This window comes from Scatophagus argus, chromosome 2, assembly GCF_020382885.2.
Source record: "Scatophagus argus isolate fScaArg1 chromosome 2, fScaArg1.pri, whole genome shotgun sequence".
Lineage (NCBI taxonomy): Eukaryota > Metazoa > Chordata > Actinopteri > Scatophagidae > Scatophagus > Scatophagus argus.
In genome coordinates, this window is record NC_058494.1 from 1,835,247 (window position 1) to 1,863,243 (window position 27,997).

The 27,997-nt window shown below is 39.9% G+C and overlaps 1 protein-coding gene across 5 annotated transcripts; it reads right to left on the reverse strand.

Annotated features, from left to right (window-relative positions):
* Nucleotides 1-2: 2 nt before the first annotated feature.
* On the reverse strand, nucleotides 3-27,874 carry si:dkey-28b4.8 (sarcoplasmic/endoplasmic reticulum calcium ATPase 2). 5 transcript variants are annotated; one of them, XM_046400073.1, is made up of 25 exons: nucleotides 25,993-27,874; nucleotides 25,326-25,410; nucleotides 23,837-23,956; nucleotides 23,461-23,478; nucleotides 23,236-23,318; nucleotides 22,953-23,057; nucleotides 20,534-20,672; nucleotides 14,805-14,971; nucleotides 12,614-12,769; nucleotides 12,321-12,462; nucleotides 10,965-11,131; nucleotides 9,366-9,454; nucleotides 9,091-9,193; nucleotides 8,414-8,545; nucleotides 7,917-8,042; nucleotides 7,582-7,803; nucleotides 7,133-7,244; nucleotides 6,364-6,602; nucleotides 6,056-6,276; nucleotides 5,702-5,904; nucleotides 5,474-5,559; nucleotides 5,034-5,167; nucleotides 4,692-4,809; nucleotides 3,618-3,752; nucleotides 3-3,522 (listed from the first exon to the last, which is right to left on the reverse strand). In XM_046400073.1, exons 3-25 carry the CDS (start codon nucleotides 23,952-23,954, stop codon nucleotides 3,340-3,342), a joined length of 3,198 nt encoding a protein of 1,065 aa, XP_046256029.1. In that variant the 5' UTR covers nucleotides 23,955-23,956; nucleotides 25,326-25,410; nucleotides 25,993-27,874; the 3' UTR covers nucleotides 3-3,339. The 5 variants fall into 5 exon arrangements, with proteins under 5 accessions (XP_046256029.1, XP_046256035.1, XP_046256057.1 ...); XM_046400079.1 differs by lacking the exon at nucleotides 25,993-27,874 and adding an exon at nucleotides 25,669-25,965; XM_046400101.1 differs by lacking the exon at nucleotides 25,326-25,410.
* Nucleotides 27,875-27,997: the final 123 nt, after the last annotated feature.

Consider the following 27,997-nt stretch of genomic DNA (forward strand, 5'->3'; position numbering starts at 1 on the left):
GATTTTTCAATTCAACCTTTATTTGAGCAGACGAGTCAGTCAGGAACATCTTTTCACTTATTGTGAAAGTGTGGTGTGAAATAGAGCCCATTTCTACTCCTTTATCTCCTAAAGTCATGGGTGTGAGTCAGTAACAATAATAATAATGATAATAATAATAATAAAGAACTAACTGATGGTACAATTTGGTAATTAGGGATTCATCAGAGGAGCCTGGCTTGGATGTCATGGCTTAATAGAGAAGATATAATAATAATAATAAATAACAAAAATACAAAAGAAATACTACTAAATGCATCTACATATGTTTCTCGTGCCTTAATGGTATCAAAACACAAATATTACATAACAACAACAAATGTCCTCCAACAATTTCAAGCCATCTCCTAAGAATCATTTTGGACAGAACACTGAGCATAAACAGAAAACAAAGAAACCAACAAACAAAAAGAGGCAGAACTGTGGGCAGCAAAGAAGCAAGAACACGTTGTGTGTGTTTTGGAATTAACAAGGAGCACTGACTAAAACCAATACAAAAAGTTAAAAAACACAAAATAGAGCAAAAACTCCCTCTTTGCCCAACAGGTGAGTTCTTCTAACATCGATTGATTGATTTCAGAAAGTTGAATTTTTTTCTATTTTGAAGAAACTGGTTTATGTTATTAAATAAAGAGCCTACAACCTACTGTTAGGACCACTTTTGAGGAAAAAAAACAAACAAACAAAACAAGTAAACTAAACTAAAAATAAATAAATAAAAAAATGAGCATTTTGAAAATAAAATTGCAATATTTTAAACAAAAGCCATCACTGGTCCAGCTGTTTACCACCCAGAGGAAAGAGACCAAACATAAAGCTTTAACAAGCAGCTGTAGTACACACTGTGTTTTGACGCTCATAATGACAATTACGACTGCATCTCTTTTTCTTGTAAAATTACGACTTTAATTTTATTCTCAAAATCTCATTTTTTTTCCTGACACTGGCCCTAATACTCAGTCAGCGTGTGTCAGTGTGGACAAATGAACAATAAAAAAAACAACAACATTAAAAAACAGAAACAAACAAAAAAAAAACTTCAATGGCAAACAAAGTGTGATGTCACAATGACATCACTGGAGAACATGGCAGACAGATCACGGAAACACAAAAAAAATCACACTGAAATGACACTCACACCTGACCGGTTTTAAGAGATCATTAGGAGTCTGTATTACAGCTCTGCTACACTGGTCAGCACACATTCCCATTCCAGTACACTAACACAGAGGCAGATTCTGCAGTAAACAGGCAATGGGAGAAAAGAAAGAACAGAAAAAAAGCAACTAAAATAACAGTGTTGCAGAGTAATAACCACATACTGTATATTTACAGCCAGAACAATAAGAACTATATTAATCCATTCAGCTTACATACATGTTGCACTCACCACAACTTCTAAGTTTAACCATGAATATAAATAATTTAATCAGCATATATGTGAACAGACCCGACTCATTCATTGTTATGTGAAGGCTTAAGTTCAGCTACAGGATGACTCGAGGACGGACAAAAGCCAGCCAGAGGTTTTCAGTGTCAGGAACAATGAACAGAAAAGATAATGAGGGATAATGAAATGCAGCTCTTTCAGGAGTGACTGATATTGTATGATTAACTGTGACGCAGTATTACACATTATAACCTGCAGACAGCAGCTGTACATACGTCCCACTGCAGGAAATGGCTTTCTGCAGAAATGGAGTAGTCACAGTACGGACTGATCTTCTAATCTGAAACATGTTAGTGTGCAACATGCGATGATCGTGTGCAGTGTTAGCAGACTGTTCTGTAATGGTCTGGTAACAGTCTTCCATCACACGTTGAATGCTTGTTTACAGTTCCAACAATAATGTCGCTAAATACTTTGCATTACAGCATAAAGACTGCTGCAGTTCTGCTGTACATGTATTTCTGACCTGACCTCATCACCTGTTAAAGACCACATGTTACTACTGGTGAATTACAGTGTGGATGTTTACGTTTCTTTTGTTAATGTTTCTTCTATCTAATCCACTCATGTTTTCAAACAGAAATGTTCATCTAAAAGGTCCCGTGTGTCTGTATTAGTTTCATTCATCTGAACTTGAACAACTTGAACATCTACATCAGTGGTTTCAAACCAGTAAGGGGAAAAAAAGCACAAGATGCAAAAACAAACAAAAAAAGTTTCTGCTACACAAATCAGTTTTCTTTCCTCTAATCTTTTCAAGGGTCTTTTTATTTTGAAGTACTGGTTACTTTCACCTCTTCGGGAACCACTCGCACCAGCTCTTCCAAAATTCACTGTTAGCCTAATCATGACCTAAGCTGTCTTCAAGTGGAGACTCATGCATCACTTAATTAAAACAAACTGCACCATGTAAAGTAGTTCTTTTGTAGAGGTTGGTTACTAAATGACAAAAAGTTAGCTTGACTCTCTCTGGCTCTACACTTGACAAAAACAGCTGATGTAAACTGACAAAATTTTAAGTTATGTTTCTCACACATATGTTCATAAATGAACAAAGCAATGTCTTTTCTACATTTAAAACTTATTGTCTGCACTCCAAAATGAATTTTCAGCTTGTGATGTTGCAGTGACTTCCTGTTGATTGAACAGATGTTCCTAGCAACAGATTTTACACTGCACTAAAGTCTTAATTAGCTGTGACATTTCCAAGTTTGATTAGTGAAACCTGATTTAGTAAATTTGTGGTTAAAAGTTAGTGACTATTTACTTAAGCACTTATGCAATGTTTTAGCTTAGCTAGTACCACCAAGTCCTGGTCTCTACGAAAGTCAAATCAAACAATCAGAGAGGGACTGTCACGCTTTGGAAACCAAACATGACAAGACAAATTAGTTGGGAACCACTGTAACGTACAGTGTGTCGCTGTGTCCGACTTGGCAGGAAGTGAGCATGTTGTGTTATTAGTGTACAGCTTTAAAGGTGTTTTGTCATAGAGCAGGAGCGACAAACTGACAAATGCTGTCATCCCTTGAGCCAATACAAAGCAAAGCTCATATAAGTACAGTCTAAGATATAGGTTTCAAATGAAATGCAATCATATCTAACTCTACACAAAGCACCTTTTATTACTGAGGAAGAGCTGATCTAAAACTGCCTTGCACTTTCCTTCTTATTGTTTTCTGATTGTCTGTTGGCTAAATATTTCACTGTTTTACATTCTCGTATCTCTGTACAGTTTTTATCAACTTTCTCTCTCTTACCCTTACACATTCCACATTTAATTTCCCAGCCACCTGCATGTTATTGTACCAGCCTTTAGCTTTTCTCTCTCTTCTCACAGTCCTTCTTTATCATTCCCAGAAGATATTGGTGATGTCAGAGTCTAGGCTGAAGATCCAGATTACCAGTGGCGCAGAGATCAGGACAAATGACCAGGACACACCCCTCACTGACTGACACAGTCTTGTCACCACGGCACTGACCAATCCTGTGCTGGCCCTCGTCCTCTGCAGCTCCTCTTCCTCTTCCAGTGACTTTTTGAACAACAAAGCAAAGGTTAGACACACAAAACAAATACAAATTCCTCTGCTGAACTTTAGCAGAAGCAATGACAGCCATGTCCTCTGACCTGGATCTGGCTTCCTGGCTCGATGTAGTTGCGGGCGAGGAATTTGAGAGCCTCGTCCATCAAGATGACAGGAATGGACATCTTCAACACCACCACCCACTGAGGCCACGACAGAGGGCGTATCTGGAATATCACCTGCAGACCGAGGGAACAGTGGATATTTAAGAGGATAAAATATGTGATAACAGATGTGACACCACGGTGTCAGTGCTGGACAAATGTAAATTAGCAGTGTTAAAAAATAAATAAGTGGGGCAAGATGTGTAAAAAGATGACACGAATATTAAATCACTGACTTCTTTTATAGGTAACAATTGTATCAGTGAATCTGTAAGGGACCTTTCAGACATACAGGGTTGAGCTGGTAAATGTTAAATGAACTGTGTTCACATAGCACTCTTCTAGTCTGACTGACCACTCAAAGTGCTTTACACCAACCAGCATTCGCCTGTTCACACAAACATTCATGCACTCCTTCAGGCAGAGGATACCATGCAAAGTGCCACCTGCTCATCAGGAGCAATAACCATTCAAACAAACACTCACACACCGATGGGGTTCAGTGTCTTGCCCAAGGGCACTTCAACCTGTAAACTGCAGGGGCCTGAGACTGAACCGCTGATCTTTCGATTAGGGGATGACTGCTTTGCCTACTGAGCCACAGACACCTGATGTAAAAATGACCAGAATCGTAATACCGAATTTTACCACTGGGTGTCGCACAGGCCTCAAACATTTCCCAGCGGGAACATGAGAGCCCATGAGTAACAAACTGTTTTTATTTCAGCCATTCAACTTGACATTTCATCTTCTAAAGTTTAGCACCAAAACAATAAATAATAATAAGTCTAACAGTCACTGTTTCACAAGCTGCCATCATACTGTGTTCCATACTGCTTGTTACTATCTTAGTAACAAGGATTAGTGTTGTTGGCACAGGCTGCTTTTTAATTTGGAGGAACACCTCACAGTTACAAATGCCAGTTCACTTGCTTTGCATAAAATCAAACCAGTTTAAGCCTGTACACCAGAACACATGGACCCAACTCTAACATACAGTACATGCACGCTTACCGGCAGTGGGTCCACATAGAGAATGAGGAAGTGTAGAGCCATGGACAGACAAATGGCCCCCACCAGCCAGGGGTTTGACCAGGGGGGCATCTTCAGCAAGGACTGGTTCTCTGATAGACTGGAGAGCACAGGAAAAAAAATATTTTCACTTTTTAAACTCTCTATTCTGTCATATTAGAGTTTAGAAAAATTTCTCTCTTATCTGTCTCTATCAGCCTTCAACCTACATCACACAATTATACTGTGATGAACCATGGACAATGAGAATCACACGGGTGTTTTCATACAGCACAGGACTGTAGGATACGTAGTTAAGTCAGTCAGTGTTCGTTTTGTCCTTACCTGTTCAAGGCATTGCACATCTCTATGGTAACCAGGACAGACAGGGCCATAGTCATGGGATAAGGAGACTCAAAGACTGAACACTGCACTCCTGCAAACTCAATATGGCCTTCGCTGCACTGCAGGTAGTGAGACTGTGGACAACACAATCGAGTAAATAACTTAACTGTCTCAGTTACCTACAGGTAAAGAATTGTCAGAGCAGAAAGTCCAAAACATGTTGGAATTAACAAATTAGCTCATGTTATGCAGTGATTTGTATTATTGTTATTATTATTGTTATTTTAGAATTTTTAGACAAGGCGTACTCATGTTTACATGAAGGTTTTAACCCAGTTTGTGTTACTGTAACAGTGTATTGACTAAACTACAGTCTATGTAAGGACACAGAGCTTAACAGAACATGAAAGAGGCGCAGTGATGGGGAGATGTGTGTTTACCAGTTGATAGAAGGAAAGTTTTGGTCCATCGTGGGCTGCCATAAACCACCAGGCAGCAGCTCCGACTGTGGCTGCTCCCACATAACCTGCAGAGAAGGGCGTTGAGGAGCATTTTACTTTGTAACCAGCAAGTTTTTGTAGCAGGACACTCTTGATAAAAAATGAATCCTTTGTGCAGGTAATCATCATAATTTGATGATGTCATTCTGTCCAGGGCTCATGACTCACATCCAATGATGAGGTAGCGACAGAACAACCAGCTGGAGATCAGAGGCTCTTTGGGGGAGCGAGGAGGGCGGGACATGATGTCCAGGTCTGGAGGGTTGAAGCCTAGAGCTGTTGCAGGGAAACCGTCAGTAACCAGGTTGACCCATAGCAGCTGGACTGGGATCAGTGCTTCAGGCATGCCCAGTGCGGCCGTCAGGAAGATACTGAGGAGGAACGTTGAAAGAGAGCTGCTAATTATCCATCCAACTAAATGTTTCTGTCAATTGCAGACAGTCATTCTATAAAGTCTGTACATCACTTGGCTTTCCTCAGGCTTTTTGACTTATATATCTCTTTTATAGCTCTTTTACTCACCAGACCACCTCTCCTATGTTGGATGATATCAAGTATCTGATGAATTGTTTCATGTTGTTATAAATGGCTCTGCCCTCTTCCACTGCAGCCACAATGGTGGAGAAGTTGTCATCAGCCAGGATCATCTCAGAGGCTGACTTGGCCACAGCGGTGCCACTGCCCATGGCAATGCCGATCTCCGCCTTCTTCAGCGCTGGTGCGTCGTTCACCCCATCACCCGTCTGTAACCACAAGAGCAAGAAGGATTGGAGCGCCGACATACTCAGCATGCCTTTAATAGTGCTTTAAGTATGAGTCGGTACTCTAACCATGGCGGTGATGTCACTCAGGCTCTGCAGATACTCCACTATACGACTCTTGTGTGCGGGCTCCACCCGAGCGAAGCACTTTGCTGTCCTGCAGGCCTGACGCTGCAGGTGTGGGGGCAGTTCATCAAACTCACGTCCTGTAAGACCCCCGCTGACCCCTGCGCCCTCCTGCTCCTCTTCCTGCTCTGTGATGATGCCCACCCTCCGACAAATAGACAGGGCTGTCCCTTTGTTGTCACCTGGACAGAACAATAAAAACAGTGGTGTATTGTTGGATTGATGCTAATTAATCTAATTGTGTGTCAATTTGGTGCTGGCTAAGCTGCTGGAGGACACAGGACCAAAATCCTTTAGAGCAGCACAGTGATTGCAAGTCTGTTTATACAGACTAAACAGTATTTCTATAAACAGATTTATACAATATAATATTGTATAATTAAGTTCAGAGAGGCAGGGTAGGCTGCTTGTAGTGTGTGTTAAAGTCGCCATCCTGTGGTGAGGATGAGAACTACACTCAGTGTTCATATTCAGATAGTTGTCCTTGTCATTTATTTCCAATGTCATGGGCTCTGCAGCCACAGTAATAATTTAGAATAAACAGTTTCACTGTAGCTAATTAGTAGCTATCCATTATTAGGAAGTAAATCACACCCTGCAGCCAATCAGATTCAAATACTCGCCCAGACTGCCAGACCTTTATAAAGGTGTGCTACTGCACACATATAGCATATATTTAGATGTAAGCGTGAGTGTGTGTGTGCAAGCTTGCCTGTGATCATGATGACTCTGATGCCAGCCTGCCGACACATTCGAACTGCTCCAAGCACTTCCTTCCTGGGCGGGTCCAACATGCCCACACAGCCCACAAAGGTCAGGTCCGACTGGAAAAAGGGAAGAGACGGAGAGGAGGTGTACAGGTCTAGTTTAGCTTCTCCACTTTCTTCAACAGGCATCAGCAACAGTTTGTTGTTCTTTTTTCTAGAGCCACTGGTAACGACTGACAGGAGGAGAGGTTCCAATTTGGATTAAGCAGACGCAGAAGGATTTGACAAAGTATTCCATATTACAGAAACATCCGAGCAACTTTATTTCATACTTTTAAAATTGATAAAGACACAGTGTTTTGTCAGAATTTTGTGGAAGAGCCACTGCCATAGCACACTGTCCAGACTACGAGCACTTTTTTTTCATCGCCATTATCACTGTCATCATCATCACCTCATAATTAGCAAAGGCAGCTGAGTTTTCAAGGTTGAGGCAGTGAATGTCAGGGGGCGTGTCCCTGGTTGCCATGGCGAGGCAACGGAGGGTGTCTCGGCCTGATCCCCAGTCCCGTACAGTGGACAGGAGTTGCTCTCGAACTGCCGGGCTCAAAGGCACGCGAGCAGAACCACTGATCCGGACATAATTACAACGCTCCAACACACTCTCTGGAGCTCCCTGAGGAAAGACGGGGGGAAAGATGAGACACCAGAGGAAAGTTAAAGACATGACATGTCTCCTCACAGCCACCGGATAGCTCCATGTATCACAGTGAGTGGTGTGCAACTCACCTTGATGAACATCTTGGCTCCAGAAGCAGACCTGGTTAGTTTATTGGATGAACAGAAGACAGACATGGACTTCCTGTCTCTGGAAAACTCAAGCGTTAGCTCCTTCCTCATCAGCTGCTTAATCACCTGAAAACAACCAATAAAAAGAAATCTTTAGTGCAGTGCAGAATGTACAGAAATACAAACAGAAGAATGAAACAAAATATTCACTGCAGTTGCACTGAAACCGCTACCAACAAAACACAGAGAGCAAAACAAATTTCCATGGGTCAACACTCATTACAACGGCTTAATGCTCTCAAAGGTAATGGGACATACTACAGAAGAGAAAGCAGGGGAAGGTTTCAGCAAGTCACACATAATGGATGTAGAGGTCAGAGGGAATGATTTGTGAGCCATTTGTAGCACTCAGCACTCCAGTTTTGCAGACATTTACAGACATGTCTCACTTCCTCTCTCTCTCTCTCTCACACACACACACATGCACACACACTTACGGAGCAGCATGCTGTAGCTCTCTCAGCAGGGCTCAGTCCTCTTAGGTCAGTGTCAAACACATTCATTTTCTCAACCAGACAGCAGAGGGCAGTCTCCGTTGCCTCCCCGACCTTCTCATACACACCCTTTGCCTGGAACGCACACACACACACACAAAGAAAGAACAGAGGTTAGTGTACACTGTATAGAGCCCGTATAAGACTGTATTTGTTATAACACACATTCAGCACTGGGCACAATGTGATTTAGCCAAGAAGGACAAGTTCTTGAGTCAGTGTCGCAATCAATCAGCCTCATAGCCCTCTGAGATGATCAGTGTGCAGCTCCTGTGCTTCTTTCTTTTGATATTTCTTTGGAGATAAGTTTCCTGGCACAAAAATGTTGATTAAGTCAAATACCACGGTCTAGCTAGCAAGCTCATTCACTTGCCCCACTGTAGCTCCAGCTCTACGTAGGCACTAGACTGTAAAAGTTTAAATATTAATGACACGCAGTTAAAGATTTTGTTCAACTGATGTCAGAGGATTGTGACTCGTCAGTATTGGTCAAGGAATGCAATGTTTGACGTTGATTCGTGTCCTGCTTGGCTAAATCACATCATGGCCAGAACCGTATTCCATATACGGTTATCTGTGATGGCCTGAGCGGTTGCTGCAGCCATGTTTGCATGTCTTACCTCATTGTAGTCCAGTGATGAGTCATTGCACAGAGCACAGATGGAAGCCATCTCCACCAGCCCCTCATACTGACTGCACTTCACCACCGAGCCATCCTTATAACTGAACAGACAGAAGTACAAGCCATGACAGAGAAAAGAGGAATAAAGGTGAAAAACAGGAAAAAGGTGGAGGGAACGTGTACAAATTATGAAAAAAAGGAAGGAGAGATGAATAATGGGCTCTCCCATATCCATCCATCATCCATGAACTGTTTAGTATTAAAGACACTCACACTTCCCCTTCAGGGGCGTAAGTAGATCCAGTGACTGTGAACTCACTCAGTCTGCAGCGCTCCCCCGACACACTGTCTACAACAAACATCTGAACACAGCACATGCACACAGACACAGTAGTTGATTAGTTATGGTTAGAAGATCACGTCAGAGGTTAGGTTCCAACATTCCAACAGGCTGTTCTACCAAATGAACCCCACAGCCAGCATCCAGGTGATTCCACTGAGAAATTGTGTGTAGTTTTCACCATTGATGCACTCAAGACTTTTTTTGCCAATATAGATTTTTCTTATAGTGGACATGCTGACATAAAAGTCTGTTCTCAAATAACAGCCATGGCTAGCAAATAAAGAGTGGATGGTGAATAATAGACATTTCCATAGCACTGACTCCAACAACACAACTGAGTCATGTCATATTCACCACCTTGTTAACAGAACTGCTGTCCAATTCACTCATTATTTCCAATTACTTCTACTTTGCTGATTTTTCATTTGGTGTTGTCAAACAAACATGCTACGAGAAGTTCTGATATTCAATGACGGTAAATTAATAGTGATGAAAAAAACTGGAAGCAAAATATTTATTGCATTTGTGTGTAGCAACCCAGAGCACCAGGTTGGTGTGTGTGACATGACTGTTGTTGGGCTAATGGAATTACTGCTGTAGAAATGAATATTACACTGAAATAGTTTATTAAGACAACATGGAGGAATATACTTCTGCATAAATTGGTAAGAAGCCTTACTATCATATAGGAAAGCTTCTTGCTAGAATATAGTAAACTTTGGGAACAAAGACTTGTTTCAAACCAAAGGTCTGATTTTCCCAGTTGAAGGAAGGCCACAGCTACTATTAGAAAATATATTGCATTTACATTACATTACTTGTTACAGCATTGTGTGGCAGAAAAGCACTAAGAATCATTCATCATTTGTGCTGTGAGAAAAATACACTTTAAGTGAGTTTTAGGGCTGACCACACAGAACAACAAGTTCACAACCTCGTAAACTGACAAAAACACAACATTCACAAGCAACATTCAATGTCTGGCCAATGTGCTCCCATACATGGACATTTCTGTCTCTACTATGGTAGTTAGGTGTGGCCAGAACAAGCTTGTTCTGCATTTTCGTGGTTACCACAGTAATAGGTGACAAGTGTCACTCCTTCAAATATTGTCTAAAAATGAGTGACAATGGCAACCTCAGTGCCTTTATGAAAAGTTCAGACATTTTCGACTCAAGATGCTGGGAATGGCTGCACAAAATAAGTTGTAATGTTCTTAAAGAAGATGCTGTGTGCAGCACAATGATGTGCATATACTCTTTCCTCATTAGAAACAGCAGAAGAGAGACTCTGGTGCTCAGAAAATAAAAATACTATCGGGCCTAAAGTGATCTGCCTGAGTGTTATACAAACTAGCCTTTAGACTTTATCTGTTTGTTAGAATATCAGTGAGATCTTTGTTAATCTAATGTTAGCGTGACAAGCCATTAGTGGTTAATTCGGAAACATGATGTGCTTTTTCATTTCATTTTTAAGACACTAAAATTGGTGTTTTAAATGTTCCCTGCATGTTTGATGTTACATCTTACCCTGCAGACTGACATCTGGTTGGTGGTCAGTGTTCCTGTCTTATCAGAGCAGATAACAGAGGTACATCCCAGGGTCTCCACTGATGGCAGGCTGCGGACAATGGCGTTCTTTCTGGCCATCCTCCTGGTGCCCAGTGCCAGGCATGTAGTGATGACTGCTGGGAGGCCTGGTGGAAAACACAACAGGCAGACAATGGTGATGTATGGAGATAGGGTTATCTCAGTATTATTTGTGAAAACAGATAGACAATCCATTTATATAAGTGTCTATCTATCCATCTATAGATATACACATACATACATACATATATGGACACACACACACATATATATATATATATACACACACCTCCTCTTCTTCCCACTGTACAACAATGATGTCACTCTTGCCTTAGTAAAGTCATTTGCAGCCAGAGTAAACACTGCACTGAATTTTTAGTTTGGCCCACGTAGCCTTTGCTAACATTGTTTATGACCGACACTGGAGCCCCTCACCAAGGGGTAATCGAGATGTTTTCGCTTCACTTTTGGGGAGCTCTTATGCCATTCATCTTTGTTTTACAGTCAGTGGTTTACATTGCTACACTGTTACCACATTAACTGTGCCTTGGTTAAGGTTTTTGACTATATGGCTGCTGGTGATGTTTCTGTTTAATAATAATAATAAAAATATGTATATATATATATATATCTATATATATATATATATATAATCACATAAGCTAAACTTATTTACAGTGAGTGGAGTGTTGCCTTAGCCAGAGTCTTAAAAATGACACACCTTAATTATTGTCTAAAAACTAGGGATGGGCAATACGAAGCAAAAATCATATATTGGTATGTTTAGGCTGAATGGTGATACAGGATATATATCTCAGTATTTTCTTGTACAAAGTGGGCGAAATGTTCAGTTGTAACTCAATGGCAAGTGCAACAGACTTTGATCAAAATAAAACTCAAAGACAGGGTTTCCTTCTCTGTTTGGAAATACTCAGCTGCAAAATATATCAACATCAAATAAAAAAAGATTATCTAAAATAAATAAAAACTGGCCTGTTTCTTCAGTTTTTCCCACAGCAATAACAAACTGATTAAAACAGAGCACCACTACGGGTCTTCCTCTGCTGTGTAGTAAAATAACCAGTTGTGCTGCTTCTTCTGCTGCTCTCCTGATCTTTAAATCTGAACCTTCACAAAATAACTGAACCATCATTTTTGCTTTTTACAAACTATATCAATATACCCTTAAATAGTCAATAAACCGCCATGGTCTAACAAAATTGTATCTCTTGCTGTGAAACCACAGGAAATACACATCTGTGAGCAGTGATTCTTCTCATAGGTAAGATGGTTGACCTTCTGGTATGGCAGCTACAGCCAGTGCGACAGCAATCTTGAAGTAGTAAACAGCTCCTCTCAGCCAGCTGCCTCCATGGACCGGGTCATTGAAGTGTCCAACATTGATTGCCCACACTGCCACGCAGATCACACTGATGACCTGCAAGTTACAACAAGACAAATGTAATAAAGAAGGTATATTGTTTCTATGGATTATAAGACCAATTTTATTAAAAACAATAACAAATTGAAAGTTGGAGTCCAAAGTGACTCAACCACTAAACTATGCCCAAACACACACTGGTTCTTGCCTTAGATAGCTGTTCTCCAAACTGGTCTAATTTCTGTTGTAGTGGGGTTCTTTCAGGGTCAGTGGAGGCCATCTCATCTCTGATTTTCCCAATCTCGGTCTGCACCCCCGTCGCCACGACAACCCCAATGGCTCGTCCCGCTGCAATGTTGGTACCCTGGGCAAAGGTCATGACAAGCATAACTTTCCTGGTTTACTGTCAAACTGGTTGTATTTGTTCTCACACAAAGCAGTCAAGGTGAAATCTAAGAGCTAATTGTACTGATTTCCTTCAACAGCAGATTCTAAAGTCAGTGACTTCACATCAGTGTGAGAAATCACACTCAGTCCAGCGGTACTAAGGTCTGCAGCCCGTCAGAGTCATGGTGCTAAATAAAACATAAACGTTTGTCGTTCTTTGACCACAGGCGACCTGGTGATTCAGCAGCCTTTGAGGTTTGACAGAGATAATACAACACACAGACACACACACACACACACACACACACACACCCTTCATCTATGGCTGCTTTGTCCCATCAAATAACAGCTTCCCTCTCACACAGCCTGGTCATGTCTCATCTGTATACACCGTAATATTATCACATGGTTTCTTTTTGTAATGTCATATTTTTGTCATTTAGAGCACCCTTTAATATTTACATTATATTTCACTTTAATCCATTCTTTTATTTTCATGTTGTAATATCATATTCCCCACACAACAAATCTTAAAATGGTCACTGAAAAATTTTTGAATATAAAAAAAAAAATTAAAAAGTGGTAGGTATACTGAACACATTTTTAGTAGTGCACGAAGCCTTTTTCCAGTTACTTCCATTGTGTTCTCTTGTGTTTTATCCACCTACATACATCTTGTTATTTTAGAGGATCTCTAAGTGCCTTGAGGAGAACAGATATGTATCTCTGCGCTGATAAATGTTCTATGCCACTGTACCCTTTTTTTCTCTTTTACCTAATTTCCATTGCATTGTATGGCTCGAGTTGGCTTGGGTCACATTTGGTACCAGCAGGGTTTACTACGAAGCGAGTTCAATGGGTTAGTGAGGTATGTGGAGCTTAAAGCTGGGGTTTTCAATATCATAAAGTAGGCTCTCTTTTAACCTGACTAGATCATTAATTTTATTCCTGATGATATTCTATGAGTGATATAGATTGAAAGGAATACATTATATATAACTTTATATATAACTTTCTGGTTTCTCTTGGTAACATCACCAAACAAAGTCATCTAATTTCAGCTGGGCAGTGCAAACTGTATGCATCGCCTTGTGGTTGCATGCATTCAACTGCCAATCATTTTCCTCCATTTGCTTAAGGTAATATTAACATTTAAAATTTTACATGGCATCTCAAAGAAAGACAGAAACTTTTTCTAAAATCCTGCAGGTACACATTTTACATGACTGGTACTGAAGCCAAAAGGCTGTAGGAAAAGGTATTAGTCTATTGGTATTTATCATAAATGATATTAAATCAATAAAAATTAATTTCACTTTGTTTGGTCCATTTTGTGCAAAAGAACAAGAGGCAAATGGCTTCCATGGGTTTCCAGACACACAGAGCCATTTGCCTGAAGCACAATGCCTGAGTAAACACAGAAAGTTGATAACCACAGTCGTGATACTTTGGGGTTTTAGGCTTTGTTATGCTAGCTCACACAAAGAAAGCCTGGCTATGTATCTTCAACAGGACAGAAACGGTGGAGGAAACACATATCACTAGTGTAAACACAAAGAAAACAGGCTGAAGAGAAAATATATAACAATACAGTGTTGCAATTTATCACAGTAAATAGAATCATAACCCCTGTTTTATGATGTGTATCGTATGAGCGTACTCTGAAAAATAGCCCTAACAAGTACTGTATAAGTTCACTTTTTAAAATTTAATGTCCTAATACAGCTGGCGACTAAGCTTACTATCAAACATTACCTAGACTGGAAGAAATAGTACATTTGTTGGGGGACTATTCTCAGATTAATCATTTGGTGCTCAAGTAAGCATTTGGGGCAGTAGGACAGTATGTGTGGGAGTGAATCAAAATAAACTACAGTGTGTGTGTTCGTAGTGATGAAGGAAGATGTCACTGTACACTGATATTGACAATAATAAAATAATAGAGTATAGTATAGTATAGTATAGTAGAGTATAGAACTCCACAACATGCACAAAGCCACAGACAGACTCACAGAGAAGAGCATGTTCTTCTTGTCCTGGTTGACAGCTCGGGGATCTGGTACAGGGTCTGTGTGTTTCAGCACTGACACGGACTCCCCCGTCAGAATGGACTGGTCCACCCTCAGAGTGGTGGAACGAATGGATGTCAGCCTGATATCAGCTGGGACCTTGTCACCAACTGGAACAAAGACAAAAGCATTATCTTAATTTCACTTTTCATTTAGTTGAGACTTGGACCAATGTGCTGTTTGTATTCAACGTCATATAGAAACTTTGCTTCCCTCACTTAAAATGTCAGCCAAGAACAGTGACAAAGTATCAAGTGGCAAGTATTGTTCAATCATTCATATCTCACTCACTCTCTCACACACACACACACACACCTCTCACGGGCAACACACTCTCACTGACCTCAGTGAGTTCTTCTGCTAACCTGCTAACCTTGATAATTTTTTAATGCAATTCTGAATGCATCAACATCATCATATTTGTCACAGACTGCTGATTTTAATACATTTCTTAACATTCCTGTCAAGCATCAGTTGCTTTGTCAACAGAAAAGAACCACTTTACAGGCTTCATATGCAGAACACTTTGGTTGTTGTTTGTAAACACACAACTGAGTGTTGGCTGCTCATCCCCAAGGACATACAGCGGTCAGAAGCACTCCAAGGCCTGCTGTCAGGCGCCGGATAGTGAGACATACACAACAGTGTGTCGATGTCAGTCCTGACATCCAGCTGCTCAGGGGAAAATCTTTTTTTGAATAGATTTAGCGACCTTGGCGTTTTACTCTGTGTAGAAAATGGAAACGACTTGCACATCTGGCAGCATGTGCATGGTGCCACAGAACTTTCAGCGTGTCTATCAGCTATCAGCTATCAGCGCGTCGTGAAAAGAGTCACTGAATCCCATGTGCACCGGAGATAGCATACGTATATATGTAAATATATGTGTGCATATATGGATATATATGTACACATAGTTGAAAGACATATATGTGGGGGGGCAATTTCAAATATGTGCATATATGTTGGAAAATATAAGTAGCATAGATAAAAAACATATATAGGTCCATATGTTAATATAGGTCTAGAATGAACACTGAACAACATACTTCTGTTTTGTCAACCATATGGGCATATTCTTAAAATGTTCTTTATCATACACTGGTGGGAATATATGACAACACTATGATCTTAGGTTGGACAAAATATTCTAAAGTCCACTTACTGTAATGAACTCATTTTGTTAGGCCGAGATGTAGCAAAGTTCCAGCGGGAGGAAAAACTTTTCTGAACGTAAACACTGGCCAGTTGCCTGGAGATACCAGGTTCAGCCGAGGTCCTTGGCATTGCTTCCACGTTGGAAATGAGAAAAATCTCAACCCATCTTTTTATTTACCGAAGTGATCATGTGAACGATTGTGGCAGTTAACGACACGGCACGTTTGCACCATGTTTTAACTTGTTTAAACAAAACAACAGAATACAATGCATTGCGGTTTTCCCAGTTCGCTACATCACACTTTCGAGCCCTGTAGCCTTCTAAGCCGAGAGTCTCAGTTCGACTTAATGAGTTGGTAGTTCACCCGTCGCCGCATTATGGATCGAGTTGATGATAGATGACAGAGTGTGAGGCCACTTTACAAATTGCTGCATGCAATAAAACAATCAACAGCTATTGTCTTATACATTGAATTTTCTTCAGCAAATCTCAATCTGCATTGGACTAAAATAAGTGCAATCATAAATACATTTTGTTTGAACATATATGCACATGACATCATTTGCAAATAAAGTGAGATCTAAGCATTATGTATGGCATATATGCACCTGACTGTGGCATATATGTAGATATATATGAGTCATATATGACACATATATTTCCTATATATACACATACATGCACATATATGACCCTAAATATGGCATACATGCAACATATATTCTGCATACATTTGGATATATGTTCATATATTTCCTTTCTGTTTGGGTGAGCATGTAACCAGTCTCTCTGAATGAGATGTTAACTAAGGTACCAGCCAAAATCTGGCTCAAATGTATCAAGTCATATAAAGAGTCTATTAAGTCTCAAAAACAGTCATTCAATGAAATGGTTCACTTGCTTCCCCAGAGATTTACCAGGAAATCACGTGTTCATGGCATTAGTAAACATGTCTGCTTTATGCAAATTATTAGCATTCTTTACTTTTGGAAGAGCACAGCCATTGATAAACTGTTTACAAGTGTTTACATATGTGACTGACTGAGAGAAAGCCAGAGAGCAGAAAGAGAAATAAGATATTGCTGGACTGACATACTTTTTTCATTACCGTATATTAACTGTAAGTAAGAAAGGCTGATAATGACATCTATGAAATCACAACTCAAAACTCAGTTCAAAAAACACTTGCTGCAATATCTGGGATGTGAAATACAAAGGTGCTCAGGGCAAAGCCTGAATGATGAAACACTGAAACAACATAGACATCTTCATGTAATTATCAGAAAGGTGGATACGTTGTTATTGGAGATAACTGTTTTATTCACTGTAATGGATAATGTTAGCTGAACATTTTCCCTAACCAACAACTCTACACAAAGCCAGCAATGGACTGCATCTGAAATTCCTTACCAACATGGTAAAACAGTGTGTGAGTATAGAACCAACAGGTTCATAATTGAACAGTACCAAAGTCGGTACCCAAGTGACAGTGAATTACTTGCTCCAGTGGCTATTATAAGTATTGATGTAAATGGCAAAAACATATAAAAATGGGCTGACGGTTTATAACTGAATTGATTAGCTGACTTCACTACAAGCTAAGTGGCTGCTTAAACAGGTGAAATGTCTTACCTTCTAAAACTAGCCATTGTCTGTCTGACAGTCTAAGTTGCTGGCTTGAGTCGAGCCGACAAGGGCGAGTATATGCCACAGCAACTTTTCCCTGCAAAGTTCTAAAATTGTTTCTTCAAATCTTTGGTCTGAACTGGGCGTACTGGAAACAGGCCACCTCAAAGTCCACCTTTCAAAAATACCGCTTCCAGTACCCCCAGAAGTTCTAAGAACGGCACTGCACAAGCTGCACTAAGCTGTGTTTTTGTCACCCACAAACTTGAGCTGTTTGTCACCATCCTTAATACCAGACCAACTGAACAGCTGAGAAAATCAGATATGGACAGTGATTCAGAGGCTGGGAACCAGATTTCTTCAGCACGTCATAACTGGTAAAGCTTGACAAGAACACACTGTTGCACAAAAATCACATTAATATCAGGTATTTCATTTCGGCTACTGGCAGCGTCATTCCAAAAAAAGTGCAGCTGTATTCAAATAGTCATATTTGTCACTCTATTATGCCCAAAATATAGCAACAACAGTGAGTCACATTGAGTCACAACACAACCTCTAGCTCTGTCCTTTTGTTCCAGCTCTGATTGATGTCAGTGAGTTCCCATGCTCTGTAAGTTTTTACTACAGACAGAAGGGCACTGGATCTCTAACACACAACTAAGAAAAACACATACTCCTAACCCGATTTCCTTCCTCCGAGTAGCCAGAAATAGCGCTGGGTATCTAGAGGATTCAACAGTTCTCCTGCTGGGTCAAGATCTTGTATGAGTGTGTGTGCAGGCTGTTACTACATGCAGCCCAGCTTGACTGATTTTATCTGTGAGCTGACCTCCAATACAAAACAGTTTTCCCATGAATCATTTCAGCTTTTAAAGCCACTCTGGAGAAAGACTGTTGATTGTTGAGGGAGACTCAACAATCAATTCAGCATTTTTCTCGATAAAGTCACAGTGCCGCTTTAAAATTTTAAAAAGCCAGAAGACCAAGAGGAATAGGATGGGAAGCCCCATCTGCTACCATCTGTCCCATCACCTTCTTAGATTGCCCAATACCTCTGATGTGATCAGTCACATTGGTGACAAATCAGTGGCTCTAAAACTTTTACAGCCTCGCAGGAAAATCAGACCACTGACTACAAATGCTGTCAGTCATAAGCACCTTGGATTTTAAATGTAATCTAAAACACTTGACTGATAATTGGTGTCACTCAAAAGATTATGAAAATCTTTCCACGTAGGCCCATCAAATTAAATGTCATCTAAATATGAACATACTGTTTAAAACAGATATAATAATTGCTTCGGACCCTCCGATTCTTGTCATACATTTTAGCTTTTGTGAATGTATATTAAAAAAAAAGAAACCCTTTGAAATTGGAGCTATGGGATGCACTCCAGTCAAATATTTTCCATGAAGGCTTTGTGTGTTTCTCACTTGGTTTCCATGACGATAAGGGGCAGAGACGTAGCGGCAGGCGTGCAGATTAAGATATTCACCAGGAATGACTAAACAAAGATGCGTTATTTCAACAATATTTAAGCAACCGTGCAGTGAAAACACGCTGTGCTGATGTAGATCACTGCAGCGCGATGGATCAAATCACTACGATGTTGTGTCAACAACAGTCACTTCAAAGTACACAGCTGCCAGGTGTTTAACATTGCGCCATATGTGAAATATGACAAACTTGTTAATATCTATTATTGTAAGTTGTGACATTTAAAGATTCATAGTTAAACACAATGTGTCTATAACATTTCCTTTGTGATTACTTTAACACACTGTGTTGCTGCTTTGACAGCGTCTTTGATAAACCAAATCTACCCGATAGCTGTCTCTTATTTCGTTTTTCTTTGCTCCTCAATCGAACTAGAAGGTCTGCCATTTTGCAGGCTGTACAGAAGCTCTTATTTCTGCAGGATTTCTGAGGAACTAAGAGCAACAATACACAAGCGTTACCTTCCCACAAGACTGAAGCTGAATGTTATGATGTACAAATATTCTGCCCTTACATCTGGCACATTTGAACAAGATGGTGGAGAAGTGGACTAATTAAGAATTTTGATTACATGATATATTATATATAGATATATATATATATATATTTGTGGAAGATGCTGAATCAAAGTCCTGCCATTGAAATCAAGCCCTAAAGAGTTTCTAATCCAGACACAACAGTGAATGAAACCTTTACACTTATATTACTAACAATAAAACTCAAAAATTCAGGGCAAAACTAGCCAGATACCCCAAGTTACAGCAGCTTCCCAGGGTGTTACAAAGTATAGGCATTTAACATTGTTCACTGAAGGCAGCTCTGTAACATTAAGTTACGGCACAGGATTATCCAAACATTAAATCAAATGGCACCTCATTCGGTAGATTTTCAACCCTGATCCTCTCTCCAGATGGCTCTGGGTTTGATATATTTGTTTAAACTCATGCTTGCCGACTGATGTTCATCTTTTTATGTTTCTCAAGAATCATGTAAGAAACTCCTTCATGCTCGACACCAGGTTGTGTCAGACATTCTCATTCTCATCATTTGGATGGACAGGGTCGAACAATCTTCCAATTGATACGTTTATAAGGAGAGAAAAGACGAACAGAGACAGCGACTGTGCAGTCACTTTTCATGTCAACACCACGCAAAAGCAGATGAATGATTATTTTCTGGAGTAACAGTAGAGGGCATAAAACATGGCAGCTATTTACTTAATGGCCCTTATGAAATATATGCTTATTCTGAATTTGATGCAACATGTTTCAAACAAGTTGCGACAGGGGCAAAAAATCAATGTTGGAAGTAGTGAAATGCAAGAATTTTGCTATCAACCACTAATTTTAATATGTATGACAAAGACACTGCAACTTGTTCACTTACCAGCAACTTCAACAATGTCTCCTGGAACAATGTCTCGGGCTCTGACTCTCTGAATGCTCTTCTTGTCCTGCCGGTACACCTTACCCATCTCTGGCTCATACTCCTTCAGAGCCTCAATGGCATTCTCTGCATTACGCTCCTGTGGGGCAAAGCAACATGGGAAGTTTCTATGAGTTTCTTTTAGTTATTAATGTGGAAGTTACGATCGCTGTCGGAAAAGTCAGTGTCAGTATGGCTGCTCTCATGTGAAGACAAAAGCCACTCTAAAGCAGCCTTTACAAGATGGGACTCGCTATTCGCATTGCTATTCTGTATGAAAGGTGCAAAGGCGTAATGGGTGGGGGGTCATTGTCTGCTTCTGATGCAGCAGTGGAAGTTAGAGTACCTACTCAATATTTTGGGTAAAAAAGTGAGATGTTAGTGCAGAACATGGGTGGATGTGTGATGTGTGTGACCCTCAAATGGGGGGATTTAAAAAGCAGCTAGCAGCAGTTAGCAACAAGCTCAGATTGTGGAGACAATGAGGTCCAGGAACACCTTACCCACGGAGCAGAAGATGAGAACAACCGCCATACAACAGGGACACTAAAGGATAGCTATTTCTATGTTAGGCTACTAGCTAGAAAGTGCTGCTTTACATGTAAGTACAACGTTACATGAGACCCAGATGCTGTTGTGTTCCTAATCACTCTCGTTTTGCTTCTAGAATGTCAGCATGTTGTCCAAAATCATGTCGCGACAAAGCTGGCATAGAGAACAGTCATTGTTGCCGCATTATTGTGGCAGTTCACACTCGCACAGCCTCCCCGTGACATTTCCCTGTTCCAGGATTAACTTTCTGTTAAGTCATCATCACTCACTTTGAATACCATGCAGACTGCAGTTGACAAATCAGTGTCAGTCAGATCAAATGAAGCCAGAATCAGTACATCATCCTGTGAGAAACTGGCTAGCATGACTGTGCAGGGCTCTGTTGATCACAAAGGACAACAAAGCCCTGAAAAGGTTCAGACCAGCCATAAAATAACAACATAAGTAATAGTTCAAGGAAAATTCTGGTATATTTCCCATAAATGTGGCCACTGTAGCTCCATGGCTCATGCTGACTATACACTTGTCATCTACGTTGTAAAAGAAATGTGTGTAAATTGTCAGAGCCTCCCTTAGCTTTCCAAAAAACTTGATTTTTATATGAATAATATATAATAAATATAAAATAATAATAAGTAATTAGATCTGCAAAATTACACAAATCAAAAAAATGAATTGCCTTGTGAAAAACTTCATGCACCTTCACCCCAAGACTGGATCAACAGTCACCAAGTAAGAAACTGTTAATTTATTAAATCAAGAAATGGTTTTGAATCAAGTCTGTATTGAATCGTGGCACCAGGAATTAGGGATGCGCAATATGTTTTTTATTCAGCTGATACCGAAAACCAATAATAACATGCTTCTCATGGCCGGTATTGATAAGATAATTGCTAATTTCACATTTTGGAAATTTTAATAAGAAGTTTATAACCTGAAATTCATGCCCAGCTGAGGCTAAAAAATTCAAAGATGTAATGAGCAAAGGTGTTTTAACACTGTTAGCCTTTTACTTGCTCTCTGATCTCTGGTGGAACATGTCCACAACACCCACACTAGCTACAATATGTTCTCTCCAGTCTACACTGCGTGGCTCAACACAAGTACAGCAGTTTGATGTCATAAGCAAGACAACAGTGTATTGCGCTTCTTCTTCATGTGTATACTGGCAGATAGTAAAACAACTTTAAAGGTAAAAAAAAGAAGAAGAAAGAAGCAAATTGCTTTGTACTATTGCCTCTAATTGTCAGTTTTAAATTCATTATCAATCGGTTGCTCATACTATAAATCTCTTGTTATTTGGGCCAATTGGGACAGTCTGATAAACATGGTGCATCCCTATTAAGAACTGTAAACTAATCGTGAGATTCACACAGGTCACCTTAGGCTGTTTGTGTTTTATCTAACAAGTTTAAAGCATGGAGAAATTTGAATAAAAGCTCTAACATTTTCTCCTTTGCAGTAACACACTACACACCCCTGCTATCTGTCATGGTGAACAGAACAGCGTAAACACAGAGACCAATTAATCAACTGATCAGTGAAATTAATTAAAGTGCGATACAAGCTGATTATGTGGTATGCCTGCTGTGGTGAGAGTGCTCTCACTGAATGAAATCTCACACTGAACTGTGAACAGATATTCTATAGATTTCAGATTTAGCACAACATTACAGTTGTAACACATAAAATATATATTTGGGAGGACCACTGCAGAAGCTGTTTGCAGTGTTTAAACAACAATTTAAACACTAATTAGGATTAAATGTTTTTTAAAAAATGCCTTGATATGATCACAGTCCACAAAAACAATGCACATACTGTTTACCTGCCATACTCCTACGATTGCATTGGCAATAAGGATGAGAAGGATGACGAAAGGCTCGACAAAGGCTGTGATTGTCCCCTCCCCTTCTTCAAACCAAGCCAGGGTCTATCAAACAGAAGACTGAGGTGAACATTTGTGTTCAGCATGGCTCTGTGTCTATACATAAAAACATTCAAGTAATGTTCACACAATTACACAGTCAATACAATCACATATGATTGTGATTACTTGTACATGTGAGCGTGTACGTGTCGTAGTTGTGCACACAGTAGTATTTCCTTACAAAAGAGATGCATGCAGCCAGCAGCAAGATTCGAACCAACAGATCCTCAAACTGTTCTAGAACCAGCTCCCAAAGTGACTTCCCTGCACACCATGGGGACACCAACGAGCACGATGAGCAGCAGACAAAAGAAAGAAAGAAAGAAACACGATGAGATAATGATGATATAAAGGAGAAAGACAAGAGAAACAGTGTAGGATATATGATAAAAGAGATATGGCTCACCTTCTTCAGCTGGCAATTCTGAAAGTAAAAAGATATAAAGGTTGGATTGAGAGGAAGCAGAAAAAGAAACGCAATTACATCATCATCACCAAAGGCACTTTTAGAAATTACTAAAACAACTAGACTGATATTGTGCTTGCTAACAGTGGAACATAATGCAGAAATACAGTATGCATTTAACCTGAAAGCAGAACCTGAATTAATTCTGGTATAATTCTTAGAATATTTAGTAAGGATGCATCTCTTTTTAATTTTAATGACAGTTATCATTTTTGTTAGGAGCAGTAATAGCAGTAATTGTAGTCATTTGATCATAAACTTCAGGAGCCATTTTGTTTTGAAGAAAAAAACAAAAAGAAAAAGATTTCCATTGTACCATTGGGTCCCCATCTCTCCCTGTTCTTCTTCAGCTGCTCACAGCTCAGACCAGTAGACTCGTTCACACTGAAGAAGCCCAAGACCTCCTCCACCGTCTTAGTATGAGCATTATCCATCACTATGGAGGGAGGACGAGAGAGCAGACAAGGCAGAATCAGCAAGAAGTACAAAAAAAAATTCATACTCTTCAACATCTATTTTGCCAACTTACAGGGGTTAGTTATAAAACTAAAAAAGAAATTCAGTCCAAATCTATGTAGTGTTTATAACTGCGTATGGGAAGGCTGATGATACATGTAGCATGGCTTAAAGGTTGATGTTGATATTTTGGCTTGAAGGTGCAAAAAACATACATATTATTATTATTAGTCCTTGTTAACATATGTGGACCACACTGATTGGAAATGATCTGATTTCCAGTCAGCACTTTCCACACTTTAAAGATCGTCTGCTTCTTGAAATTGTTTCTCGGCACCTACAATAAAAAAATTACACACTGTTACAGCATTAGCTGGCTGGGGAATCAAATGTACTGTATAGCCAAGCAACCACACAAAGTGGAACCTACAGAGACAAACAGGCCCAAGAGACATGAAGTGCTATCACAAGGAAGGATGGCTCTCAGAAAAGTCCTGGGCCCGAGAAAGTGATGATCATCACTCCCAGTCCCATTCAGAAAACCTTCACTTTAACGTTCTCTTTCCTACTAACAGCCAGAAACACATTTTGGCCTTTTACGATTAGGAGGCACTAGTAAATTCTGTGTACATCTAATGAATTTTCACCGATTCAAACAACAATCTGACGGTTAGAAATCATTTGGGTGTTATCCCCATGATCTCTTTTCCCCACTATGGCAAACAAGCATGGAATGATTCAAGAAGTTGTAAGTTAGTGCTTCATGATACATCGCCCGTGGTGAATTTATCCCAACAGTCTATTCTTATTGATTACAGGCCCACGTCAGGTTGTCAGGTTGTTCAAAATCACTGGTGCCAATTTCTGCATCTGCAAAATACAAAATTCAGCGGCCACCCCTGCATTCAGTATAGGAGCCAGAAAAGCAAAAAATGCTAACGAATCGGTTGTCTACAAAACAGCAAGAAATATGATGTTTCGGTCATCCACTCAAGGTTTGACGTAAAATATAGATAGCGTTAAATAGCATACTTTCTCGCTGTTACGAATAGCCTCGCCTAAATCCTGGGTTATATGGATGACATAACGGAAAATACTCAGAGACATGTTGCTCACGACTGATAAGGTTTGCCAGCAATGATATGGCTGCATAATTATCTGGTTATACACTAAAAAGTAAACTGTCAAAAGACAAGTAAAAAACAGGTGAAGTCTAAAACCATCGGGGCACAAGCTAGTAAATAGCTAACCTAGTGAGCTAGCATTACATGGATGTATCTATCGGTGACCAGCTAGCTAGGCAGCTAGCATTGTAAGGTTAATCCTCCAGAGATGAACAGGTTGCTTACCAGAGCTGTTAGTCTGTCCACTAACGTTATCCCTCCTGTTTCAGCAAGACGGAATGTATCACAACACCATGCGTTTTGGGCTGAACTGCTCACAATAATGAAAGAAATCAGCGAAAAATACAGCGAAAATAAAAATGCTTTTTTTTTTTTATAGCAGGCTATCCAGCTTATATGTGACAGTCGCTCATGAGTAAAAAAATCATCAGGACAATACTTCCACTGAGACAGTATCTGAATCCCCAGAAGTAAAAATGTTATCCATTAAAAATTAAGGCTTATTAAGGCAATTGTTTCGCTAACTATGGTTCCAGACTACTCTATCCAGACAAACTGGCATTATTACTCATTATCCTGGCTTCAGGAGCGTCTGCGGGATCGGTTTATTCAGTCTACAGGCTTCAGCATCCAGTGAAGTTAAGTCGATAATCACAACTTGAAAATTTCGCTACCTTTCAAAGTAAAGGCTTTGTCTTAGGAAATGAGGCAGCCCATATGTAGTGTTATATATCTGTGTATTTCATGTCAACGATTGTTTTGCTGTATTTTGGAAAAACCCCTAATTAGTGTACAACCAAAGGTTGCATTTTTCCAAAACGATCAGTTTTAGGCTTGTATTTTAAATAAAAATCACCAAGCTTCCTGTATTAATGTGGCTAATTGTGCCTACCTTGACGCTATTGCCCTGTAATGAACGTGATTAGAAGCGTTTGCAAATGCAGATTGGAACGGGACTACAAATGAACCAAAGAGAGTCCCGGGAATCAGACTGACGTAACTAGTCAACAAATCAGGTTGTAGAACTTCATAAAAATTCCGACCCACCGGAAGCTACTTCCCGCCTCTCAGTCACCGAGCTCTCGATCAATCAGCGAGTAGTGCGTCTGCTGTCGCGCAACAGATTAACATGTAAACCAATCAGCGTTGGGCGTTGAGTGTTTGACGACACTTCAAACCAATCGGACGACGCCGGAGGCGGGATGACGGGCTTATCTCCCGCTTCCAATCTGGAGTCGATGTGTCAAAAACAATAATACGCCAGATAATTGTATTTGTGAAACACTTGAGTTATTCATAATAGCATTTTCTGCAACTGCCCCTTGGAAACAAACACAATTATCTGAACTGATATTTTAAAACATTCACTTAAAGTGAACAGTACATTCTTTTTTTCACATTTTCTATGGAGAAACACTACATAAAGTGAAACATACAAATTAAAATTAGTCTTGGACATGTATGTGCATTATTGCTATTCCAATTATGTTCCAATAACTCTCTGTCTTTATGTTTATCCTATTTTTATACTCCTCACTTTTCACCTTTCTTGGTCGGGAATACTGCATGTGCAATGTCTGTAAGAACAAGAATTTCCCTTCAGGGATAAATAAAGGAATTCTGATTCTGATTCTGCAATGGGCTAACACAGACCCTTTGTGAATGAAATGAATTCTCTCCCCAGTGCTCCCTTCTGTCAGTAGCAGAACACATTGAAACAGGGTGGCAGTCTTAACTTAGGTACTTTAGAACTAGAATAAGGCCCTCATAGTTGTATGCCTCCACCAAGTTGCATTTTACATCCATGTCTGCCCAAACTCATGTAAGTAGTAACTGAAGAGCTTAAATGTGAAGAGCCTTATCACATGGTGGAACACCAGTCACCTGAAGCTCAATATAATTCTAATCAATGAGACTGTGGTGGGCTGCAATTCTTCAAATATGAATGTTGCATAGAAGCCACAAATTCCAAAACATGGATGCTTCACACAAATCACCCAGCAGCTCAGAAGATCAATACAGTCGTCATGGTTTTGAGGTGGACAACCAAAACTGTGAAACATGGTCACAATCTCCCCTTTTGTTCCTGAGTTATGGTGTTGAATAATGCACAGAAAAGTATTTTTGCCAAACATCATGAAGAATACAAAGTCATGTTACATTTACGATGACACAGTTACAAACCCTGGTTAAGATTAAAATAGTTCTACTTTGTGACTCAGATGTTATAACTACTGCATCTTATACAGAGCAACTGTTAACCATTAAGATGCACATGGGGGCCAACTCATTTTCTAGGATGTAGAGTAGCCTTTATGGCATTTCATCACATTTTGTCTATTGAAAGAGCACCTTAGATTGCACTTCATCATGTTTTGTTCACTGGAAGCACACTTTATCATCATGTATCTATCACAGAAGCACCAAAGGGGGCACTTTTGCCACATTTTTTTCTAAACATAGAGCACCATGTGCATCACCCTGGTGCACCAGGAGGGCGACTGCCGACTACCACTGGATACAAATGAATTTTGTGAGGTCACAGTGACCTTGACATTTGAGCACAAAATTCTCAAGAATTCATCCTTAAGTTCAAGCGGATATTTGTGCCAAATTTGAAGAAATTCCCTCAAGGCTTTCCTAAGATATTGCATTCAAAAGAATGGGACAGACAGACAGACAGATGTTTAACATACACTATATTGCCGAAGTATTCAATCACCCATCCAAATAAAATAAAATAGAATTCAGGTGTTCCAATCACTTCCATGGTCACAGGTGTATAAAATCAAGCACCTAGGCATGCAGACTGCTTCTACAAACATTTGTGAAAGAATGGGCCGCTCTCGGGAGCTCAGTGAATTCCAGCATAAACACACTCCTAAACCTTGTGGAAA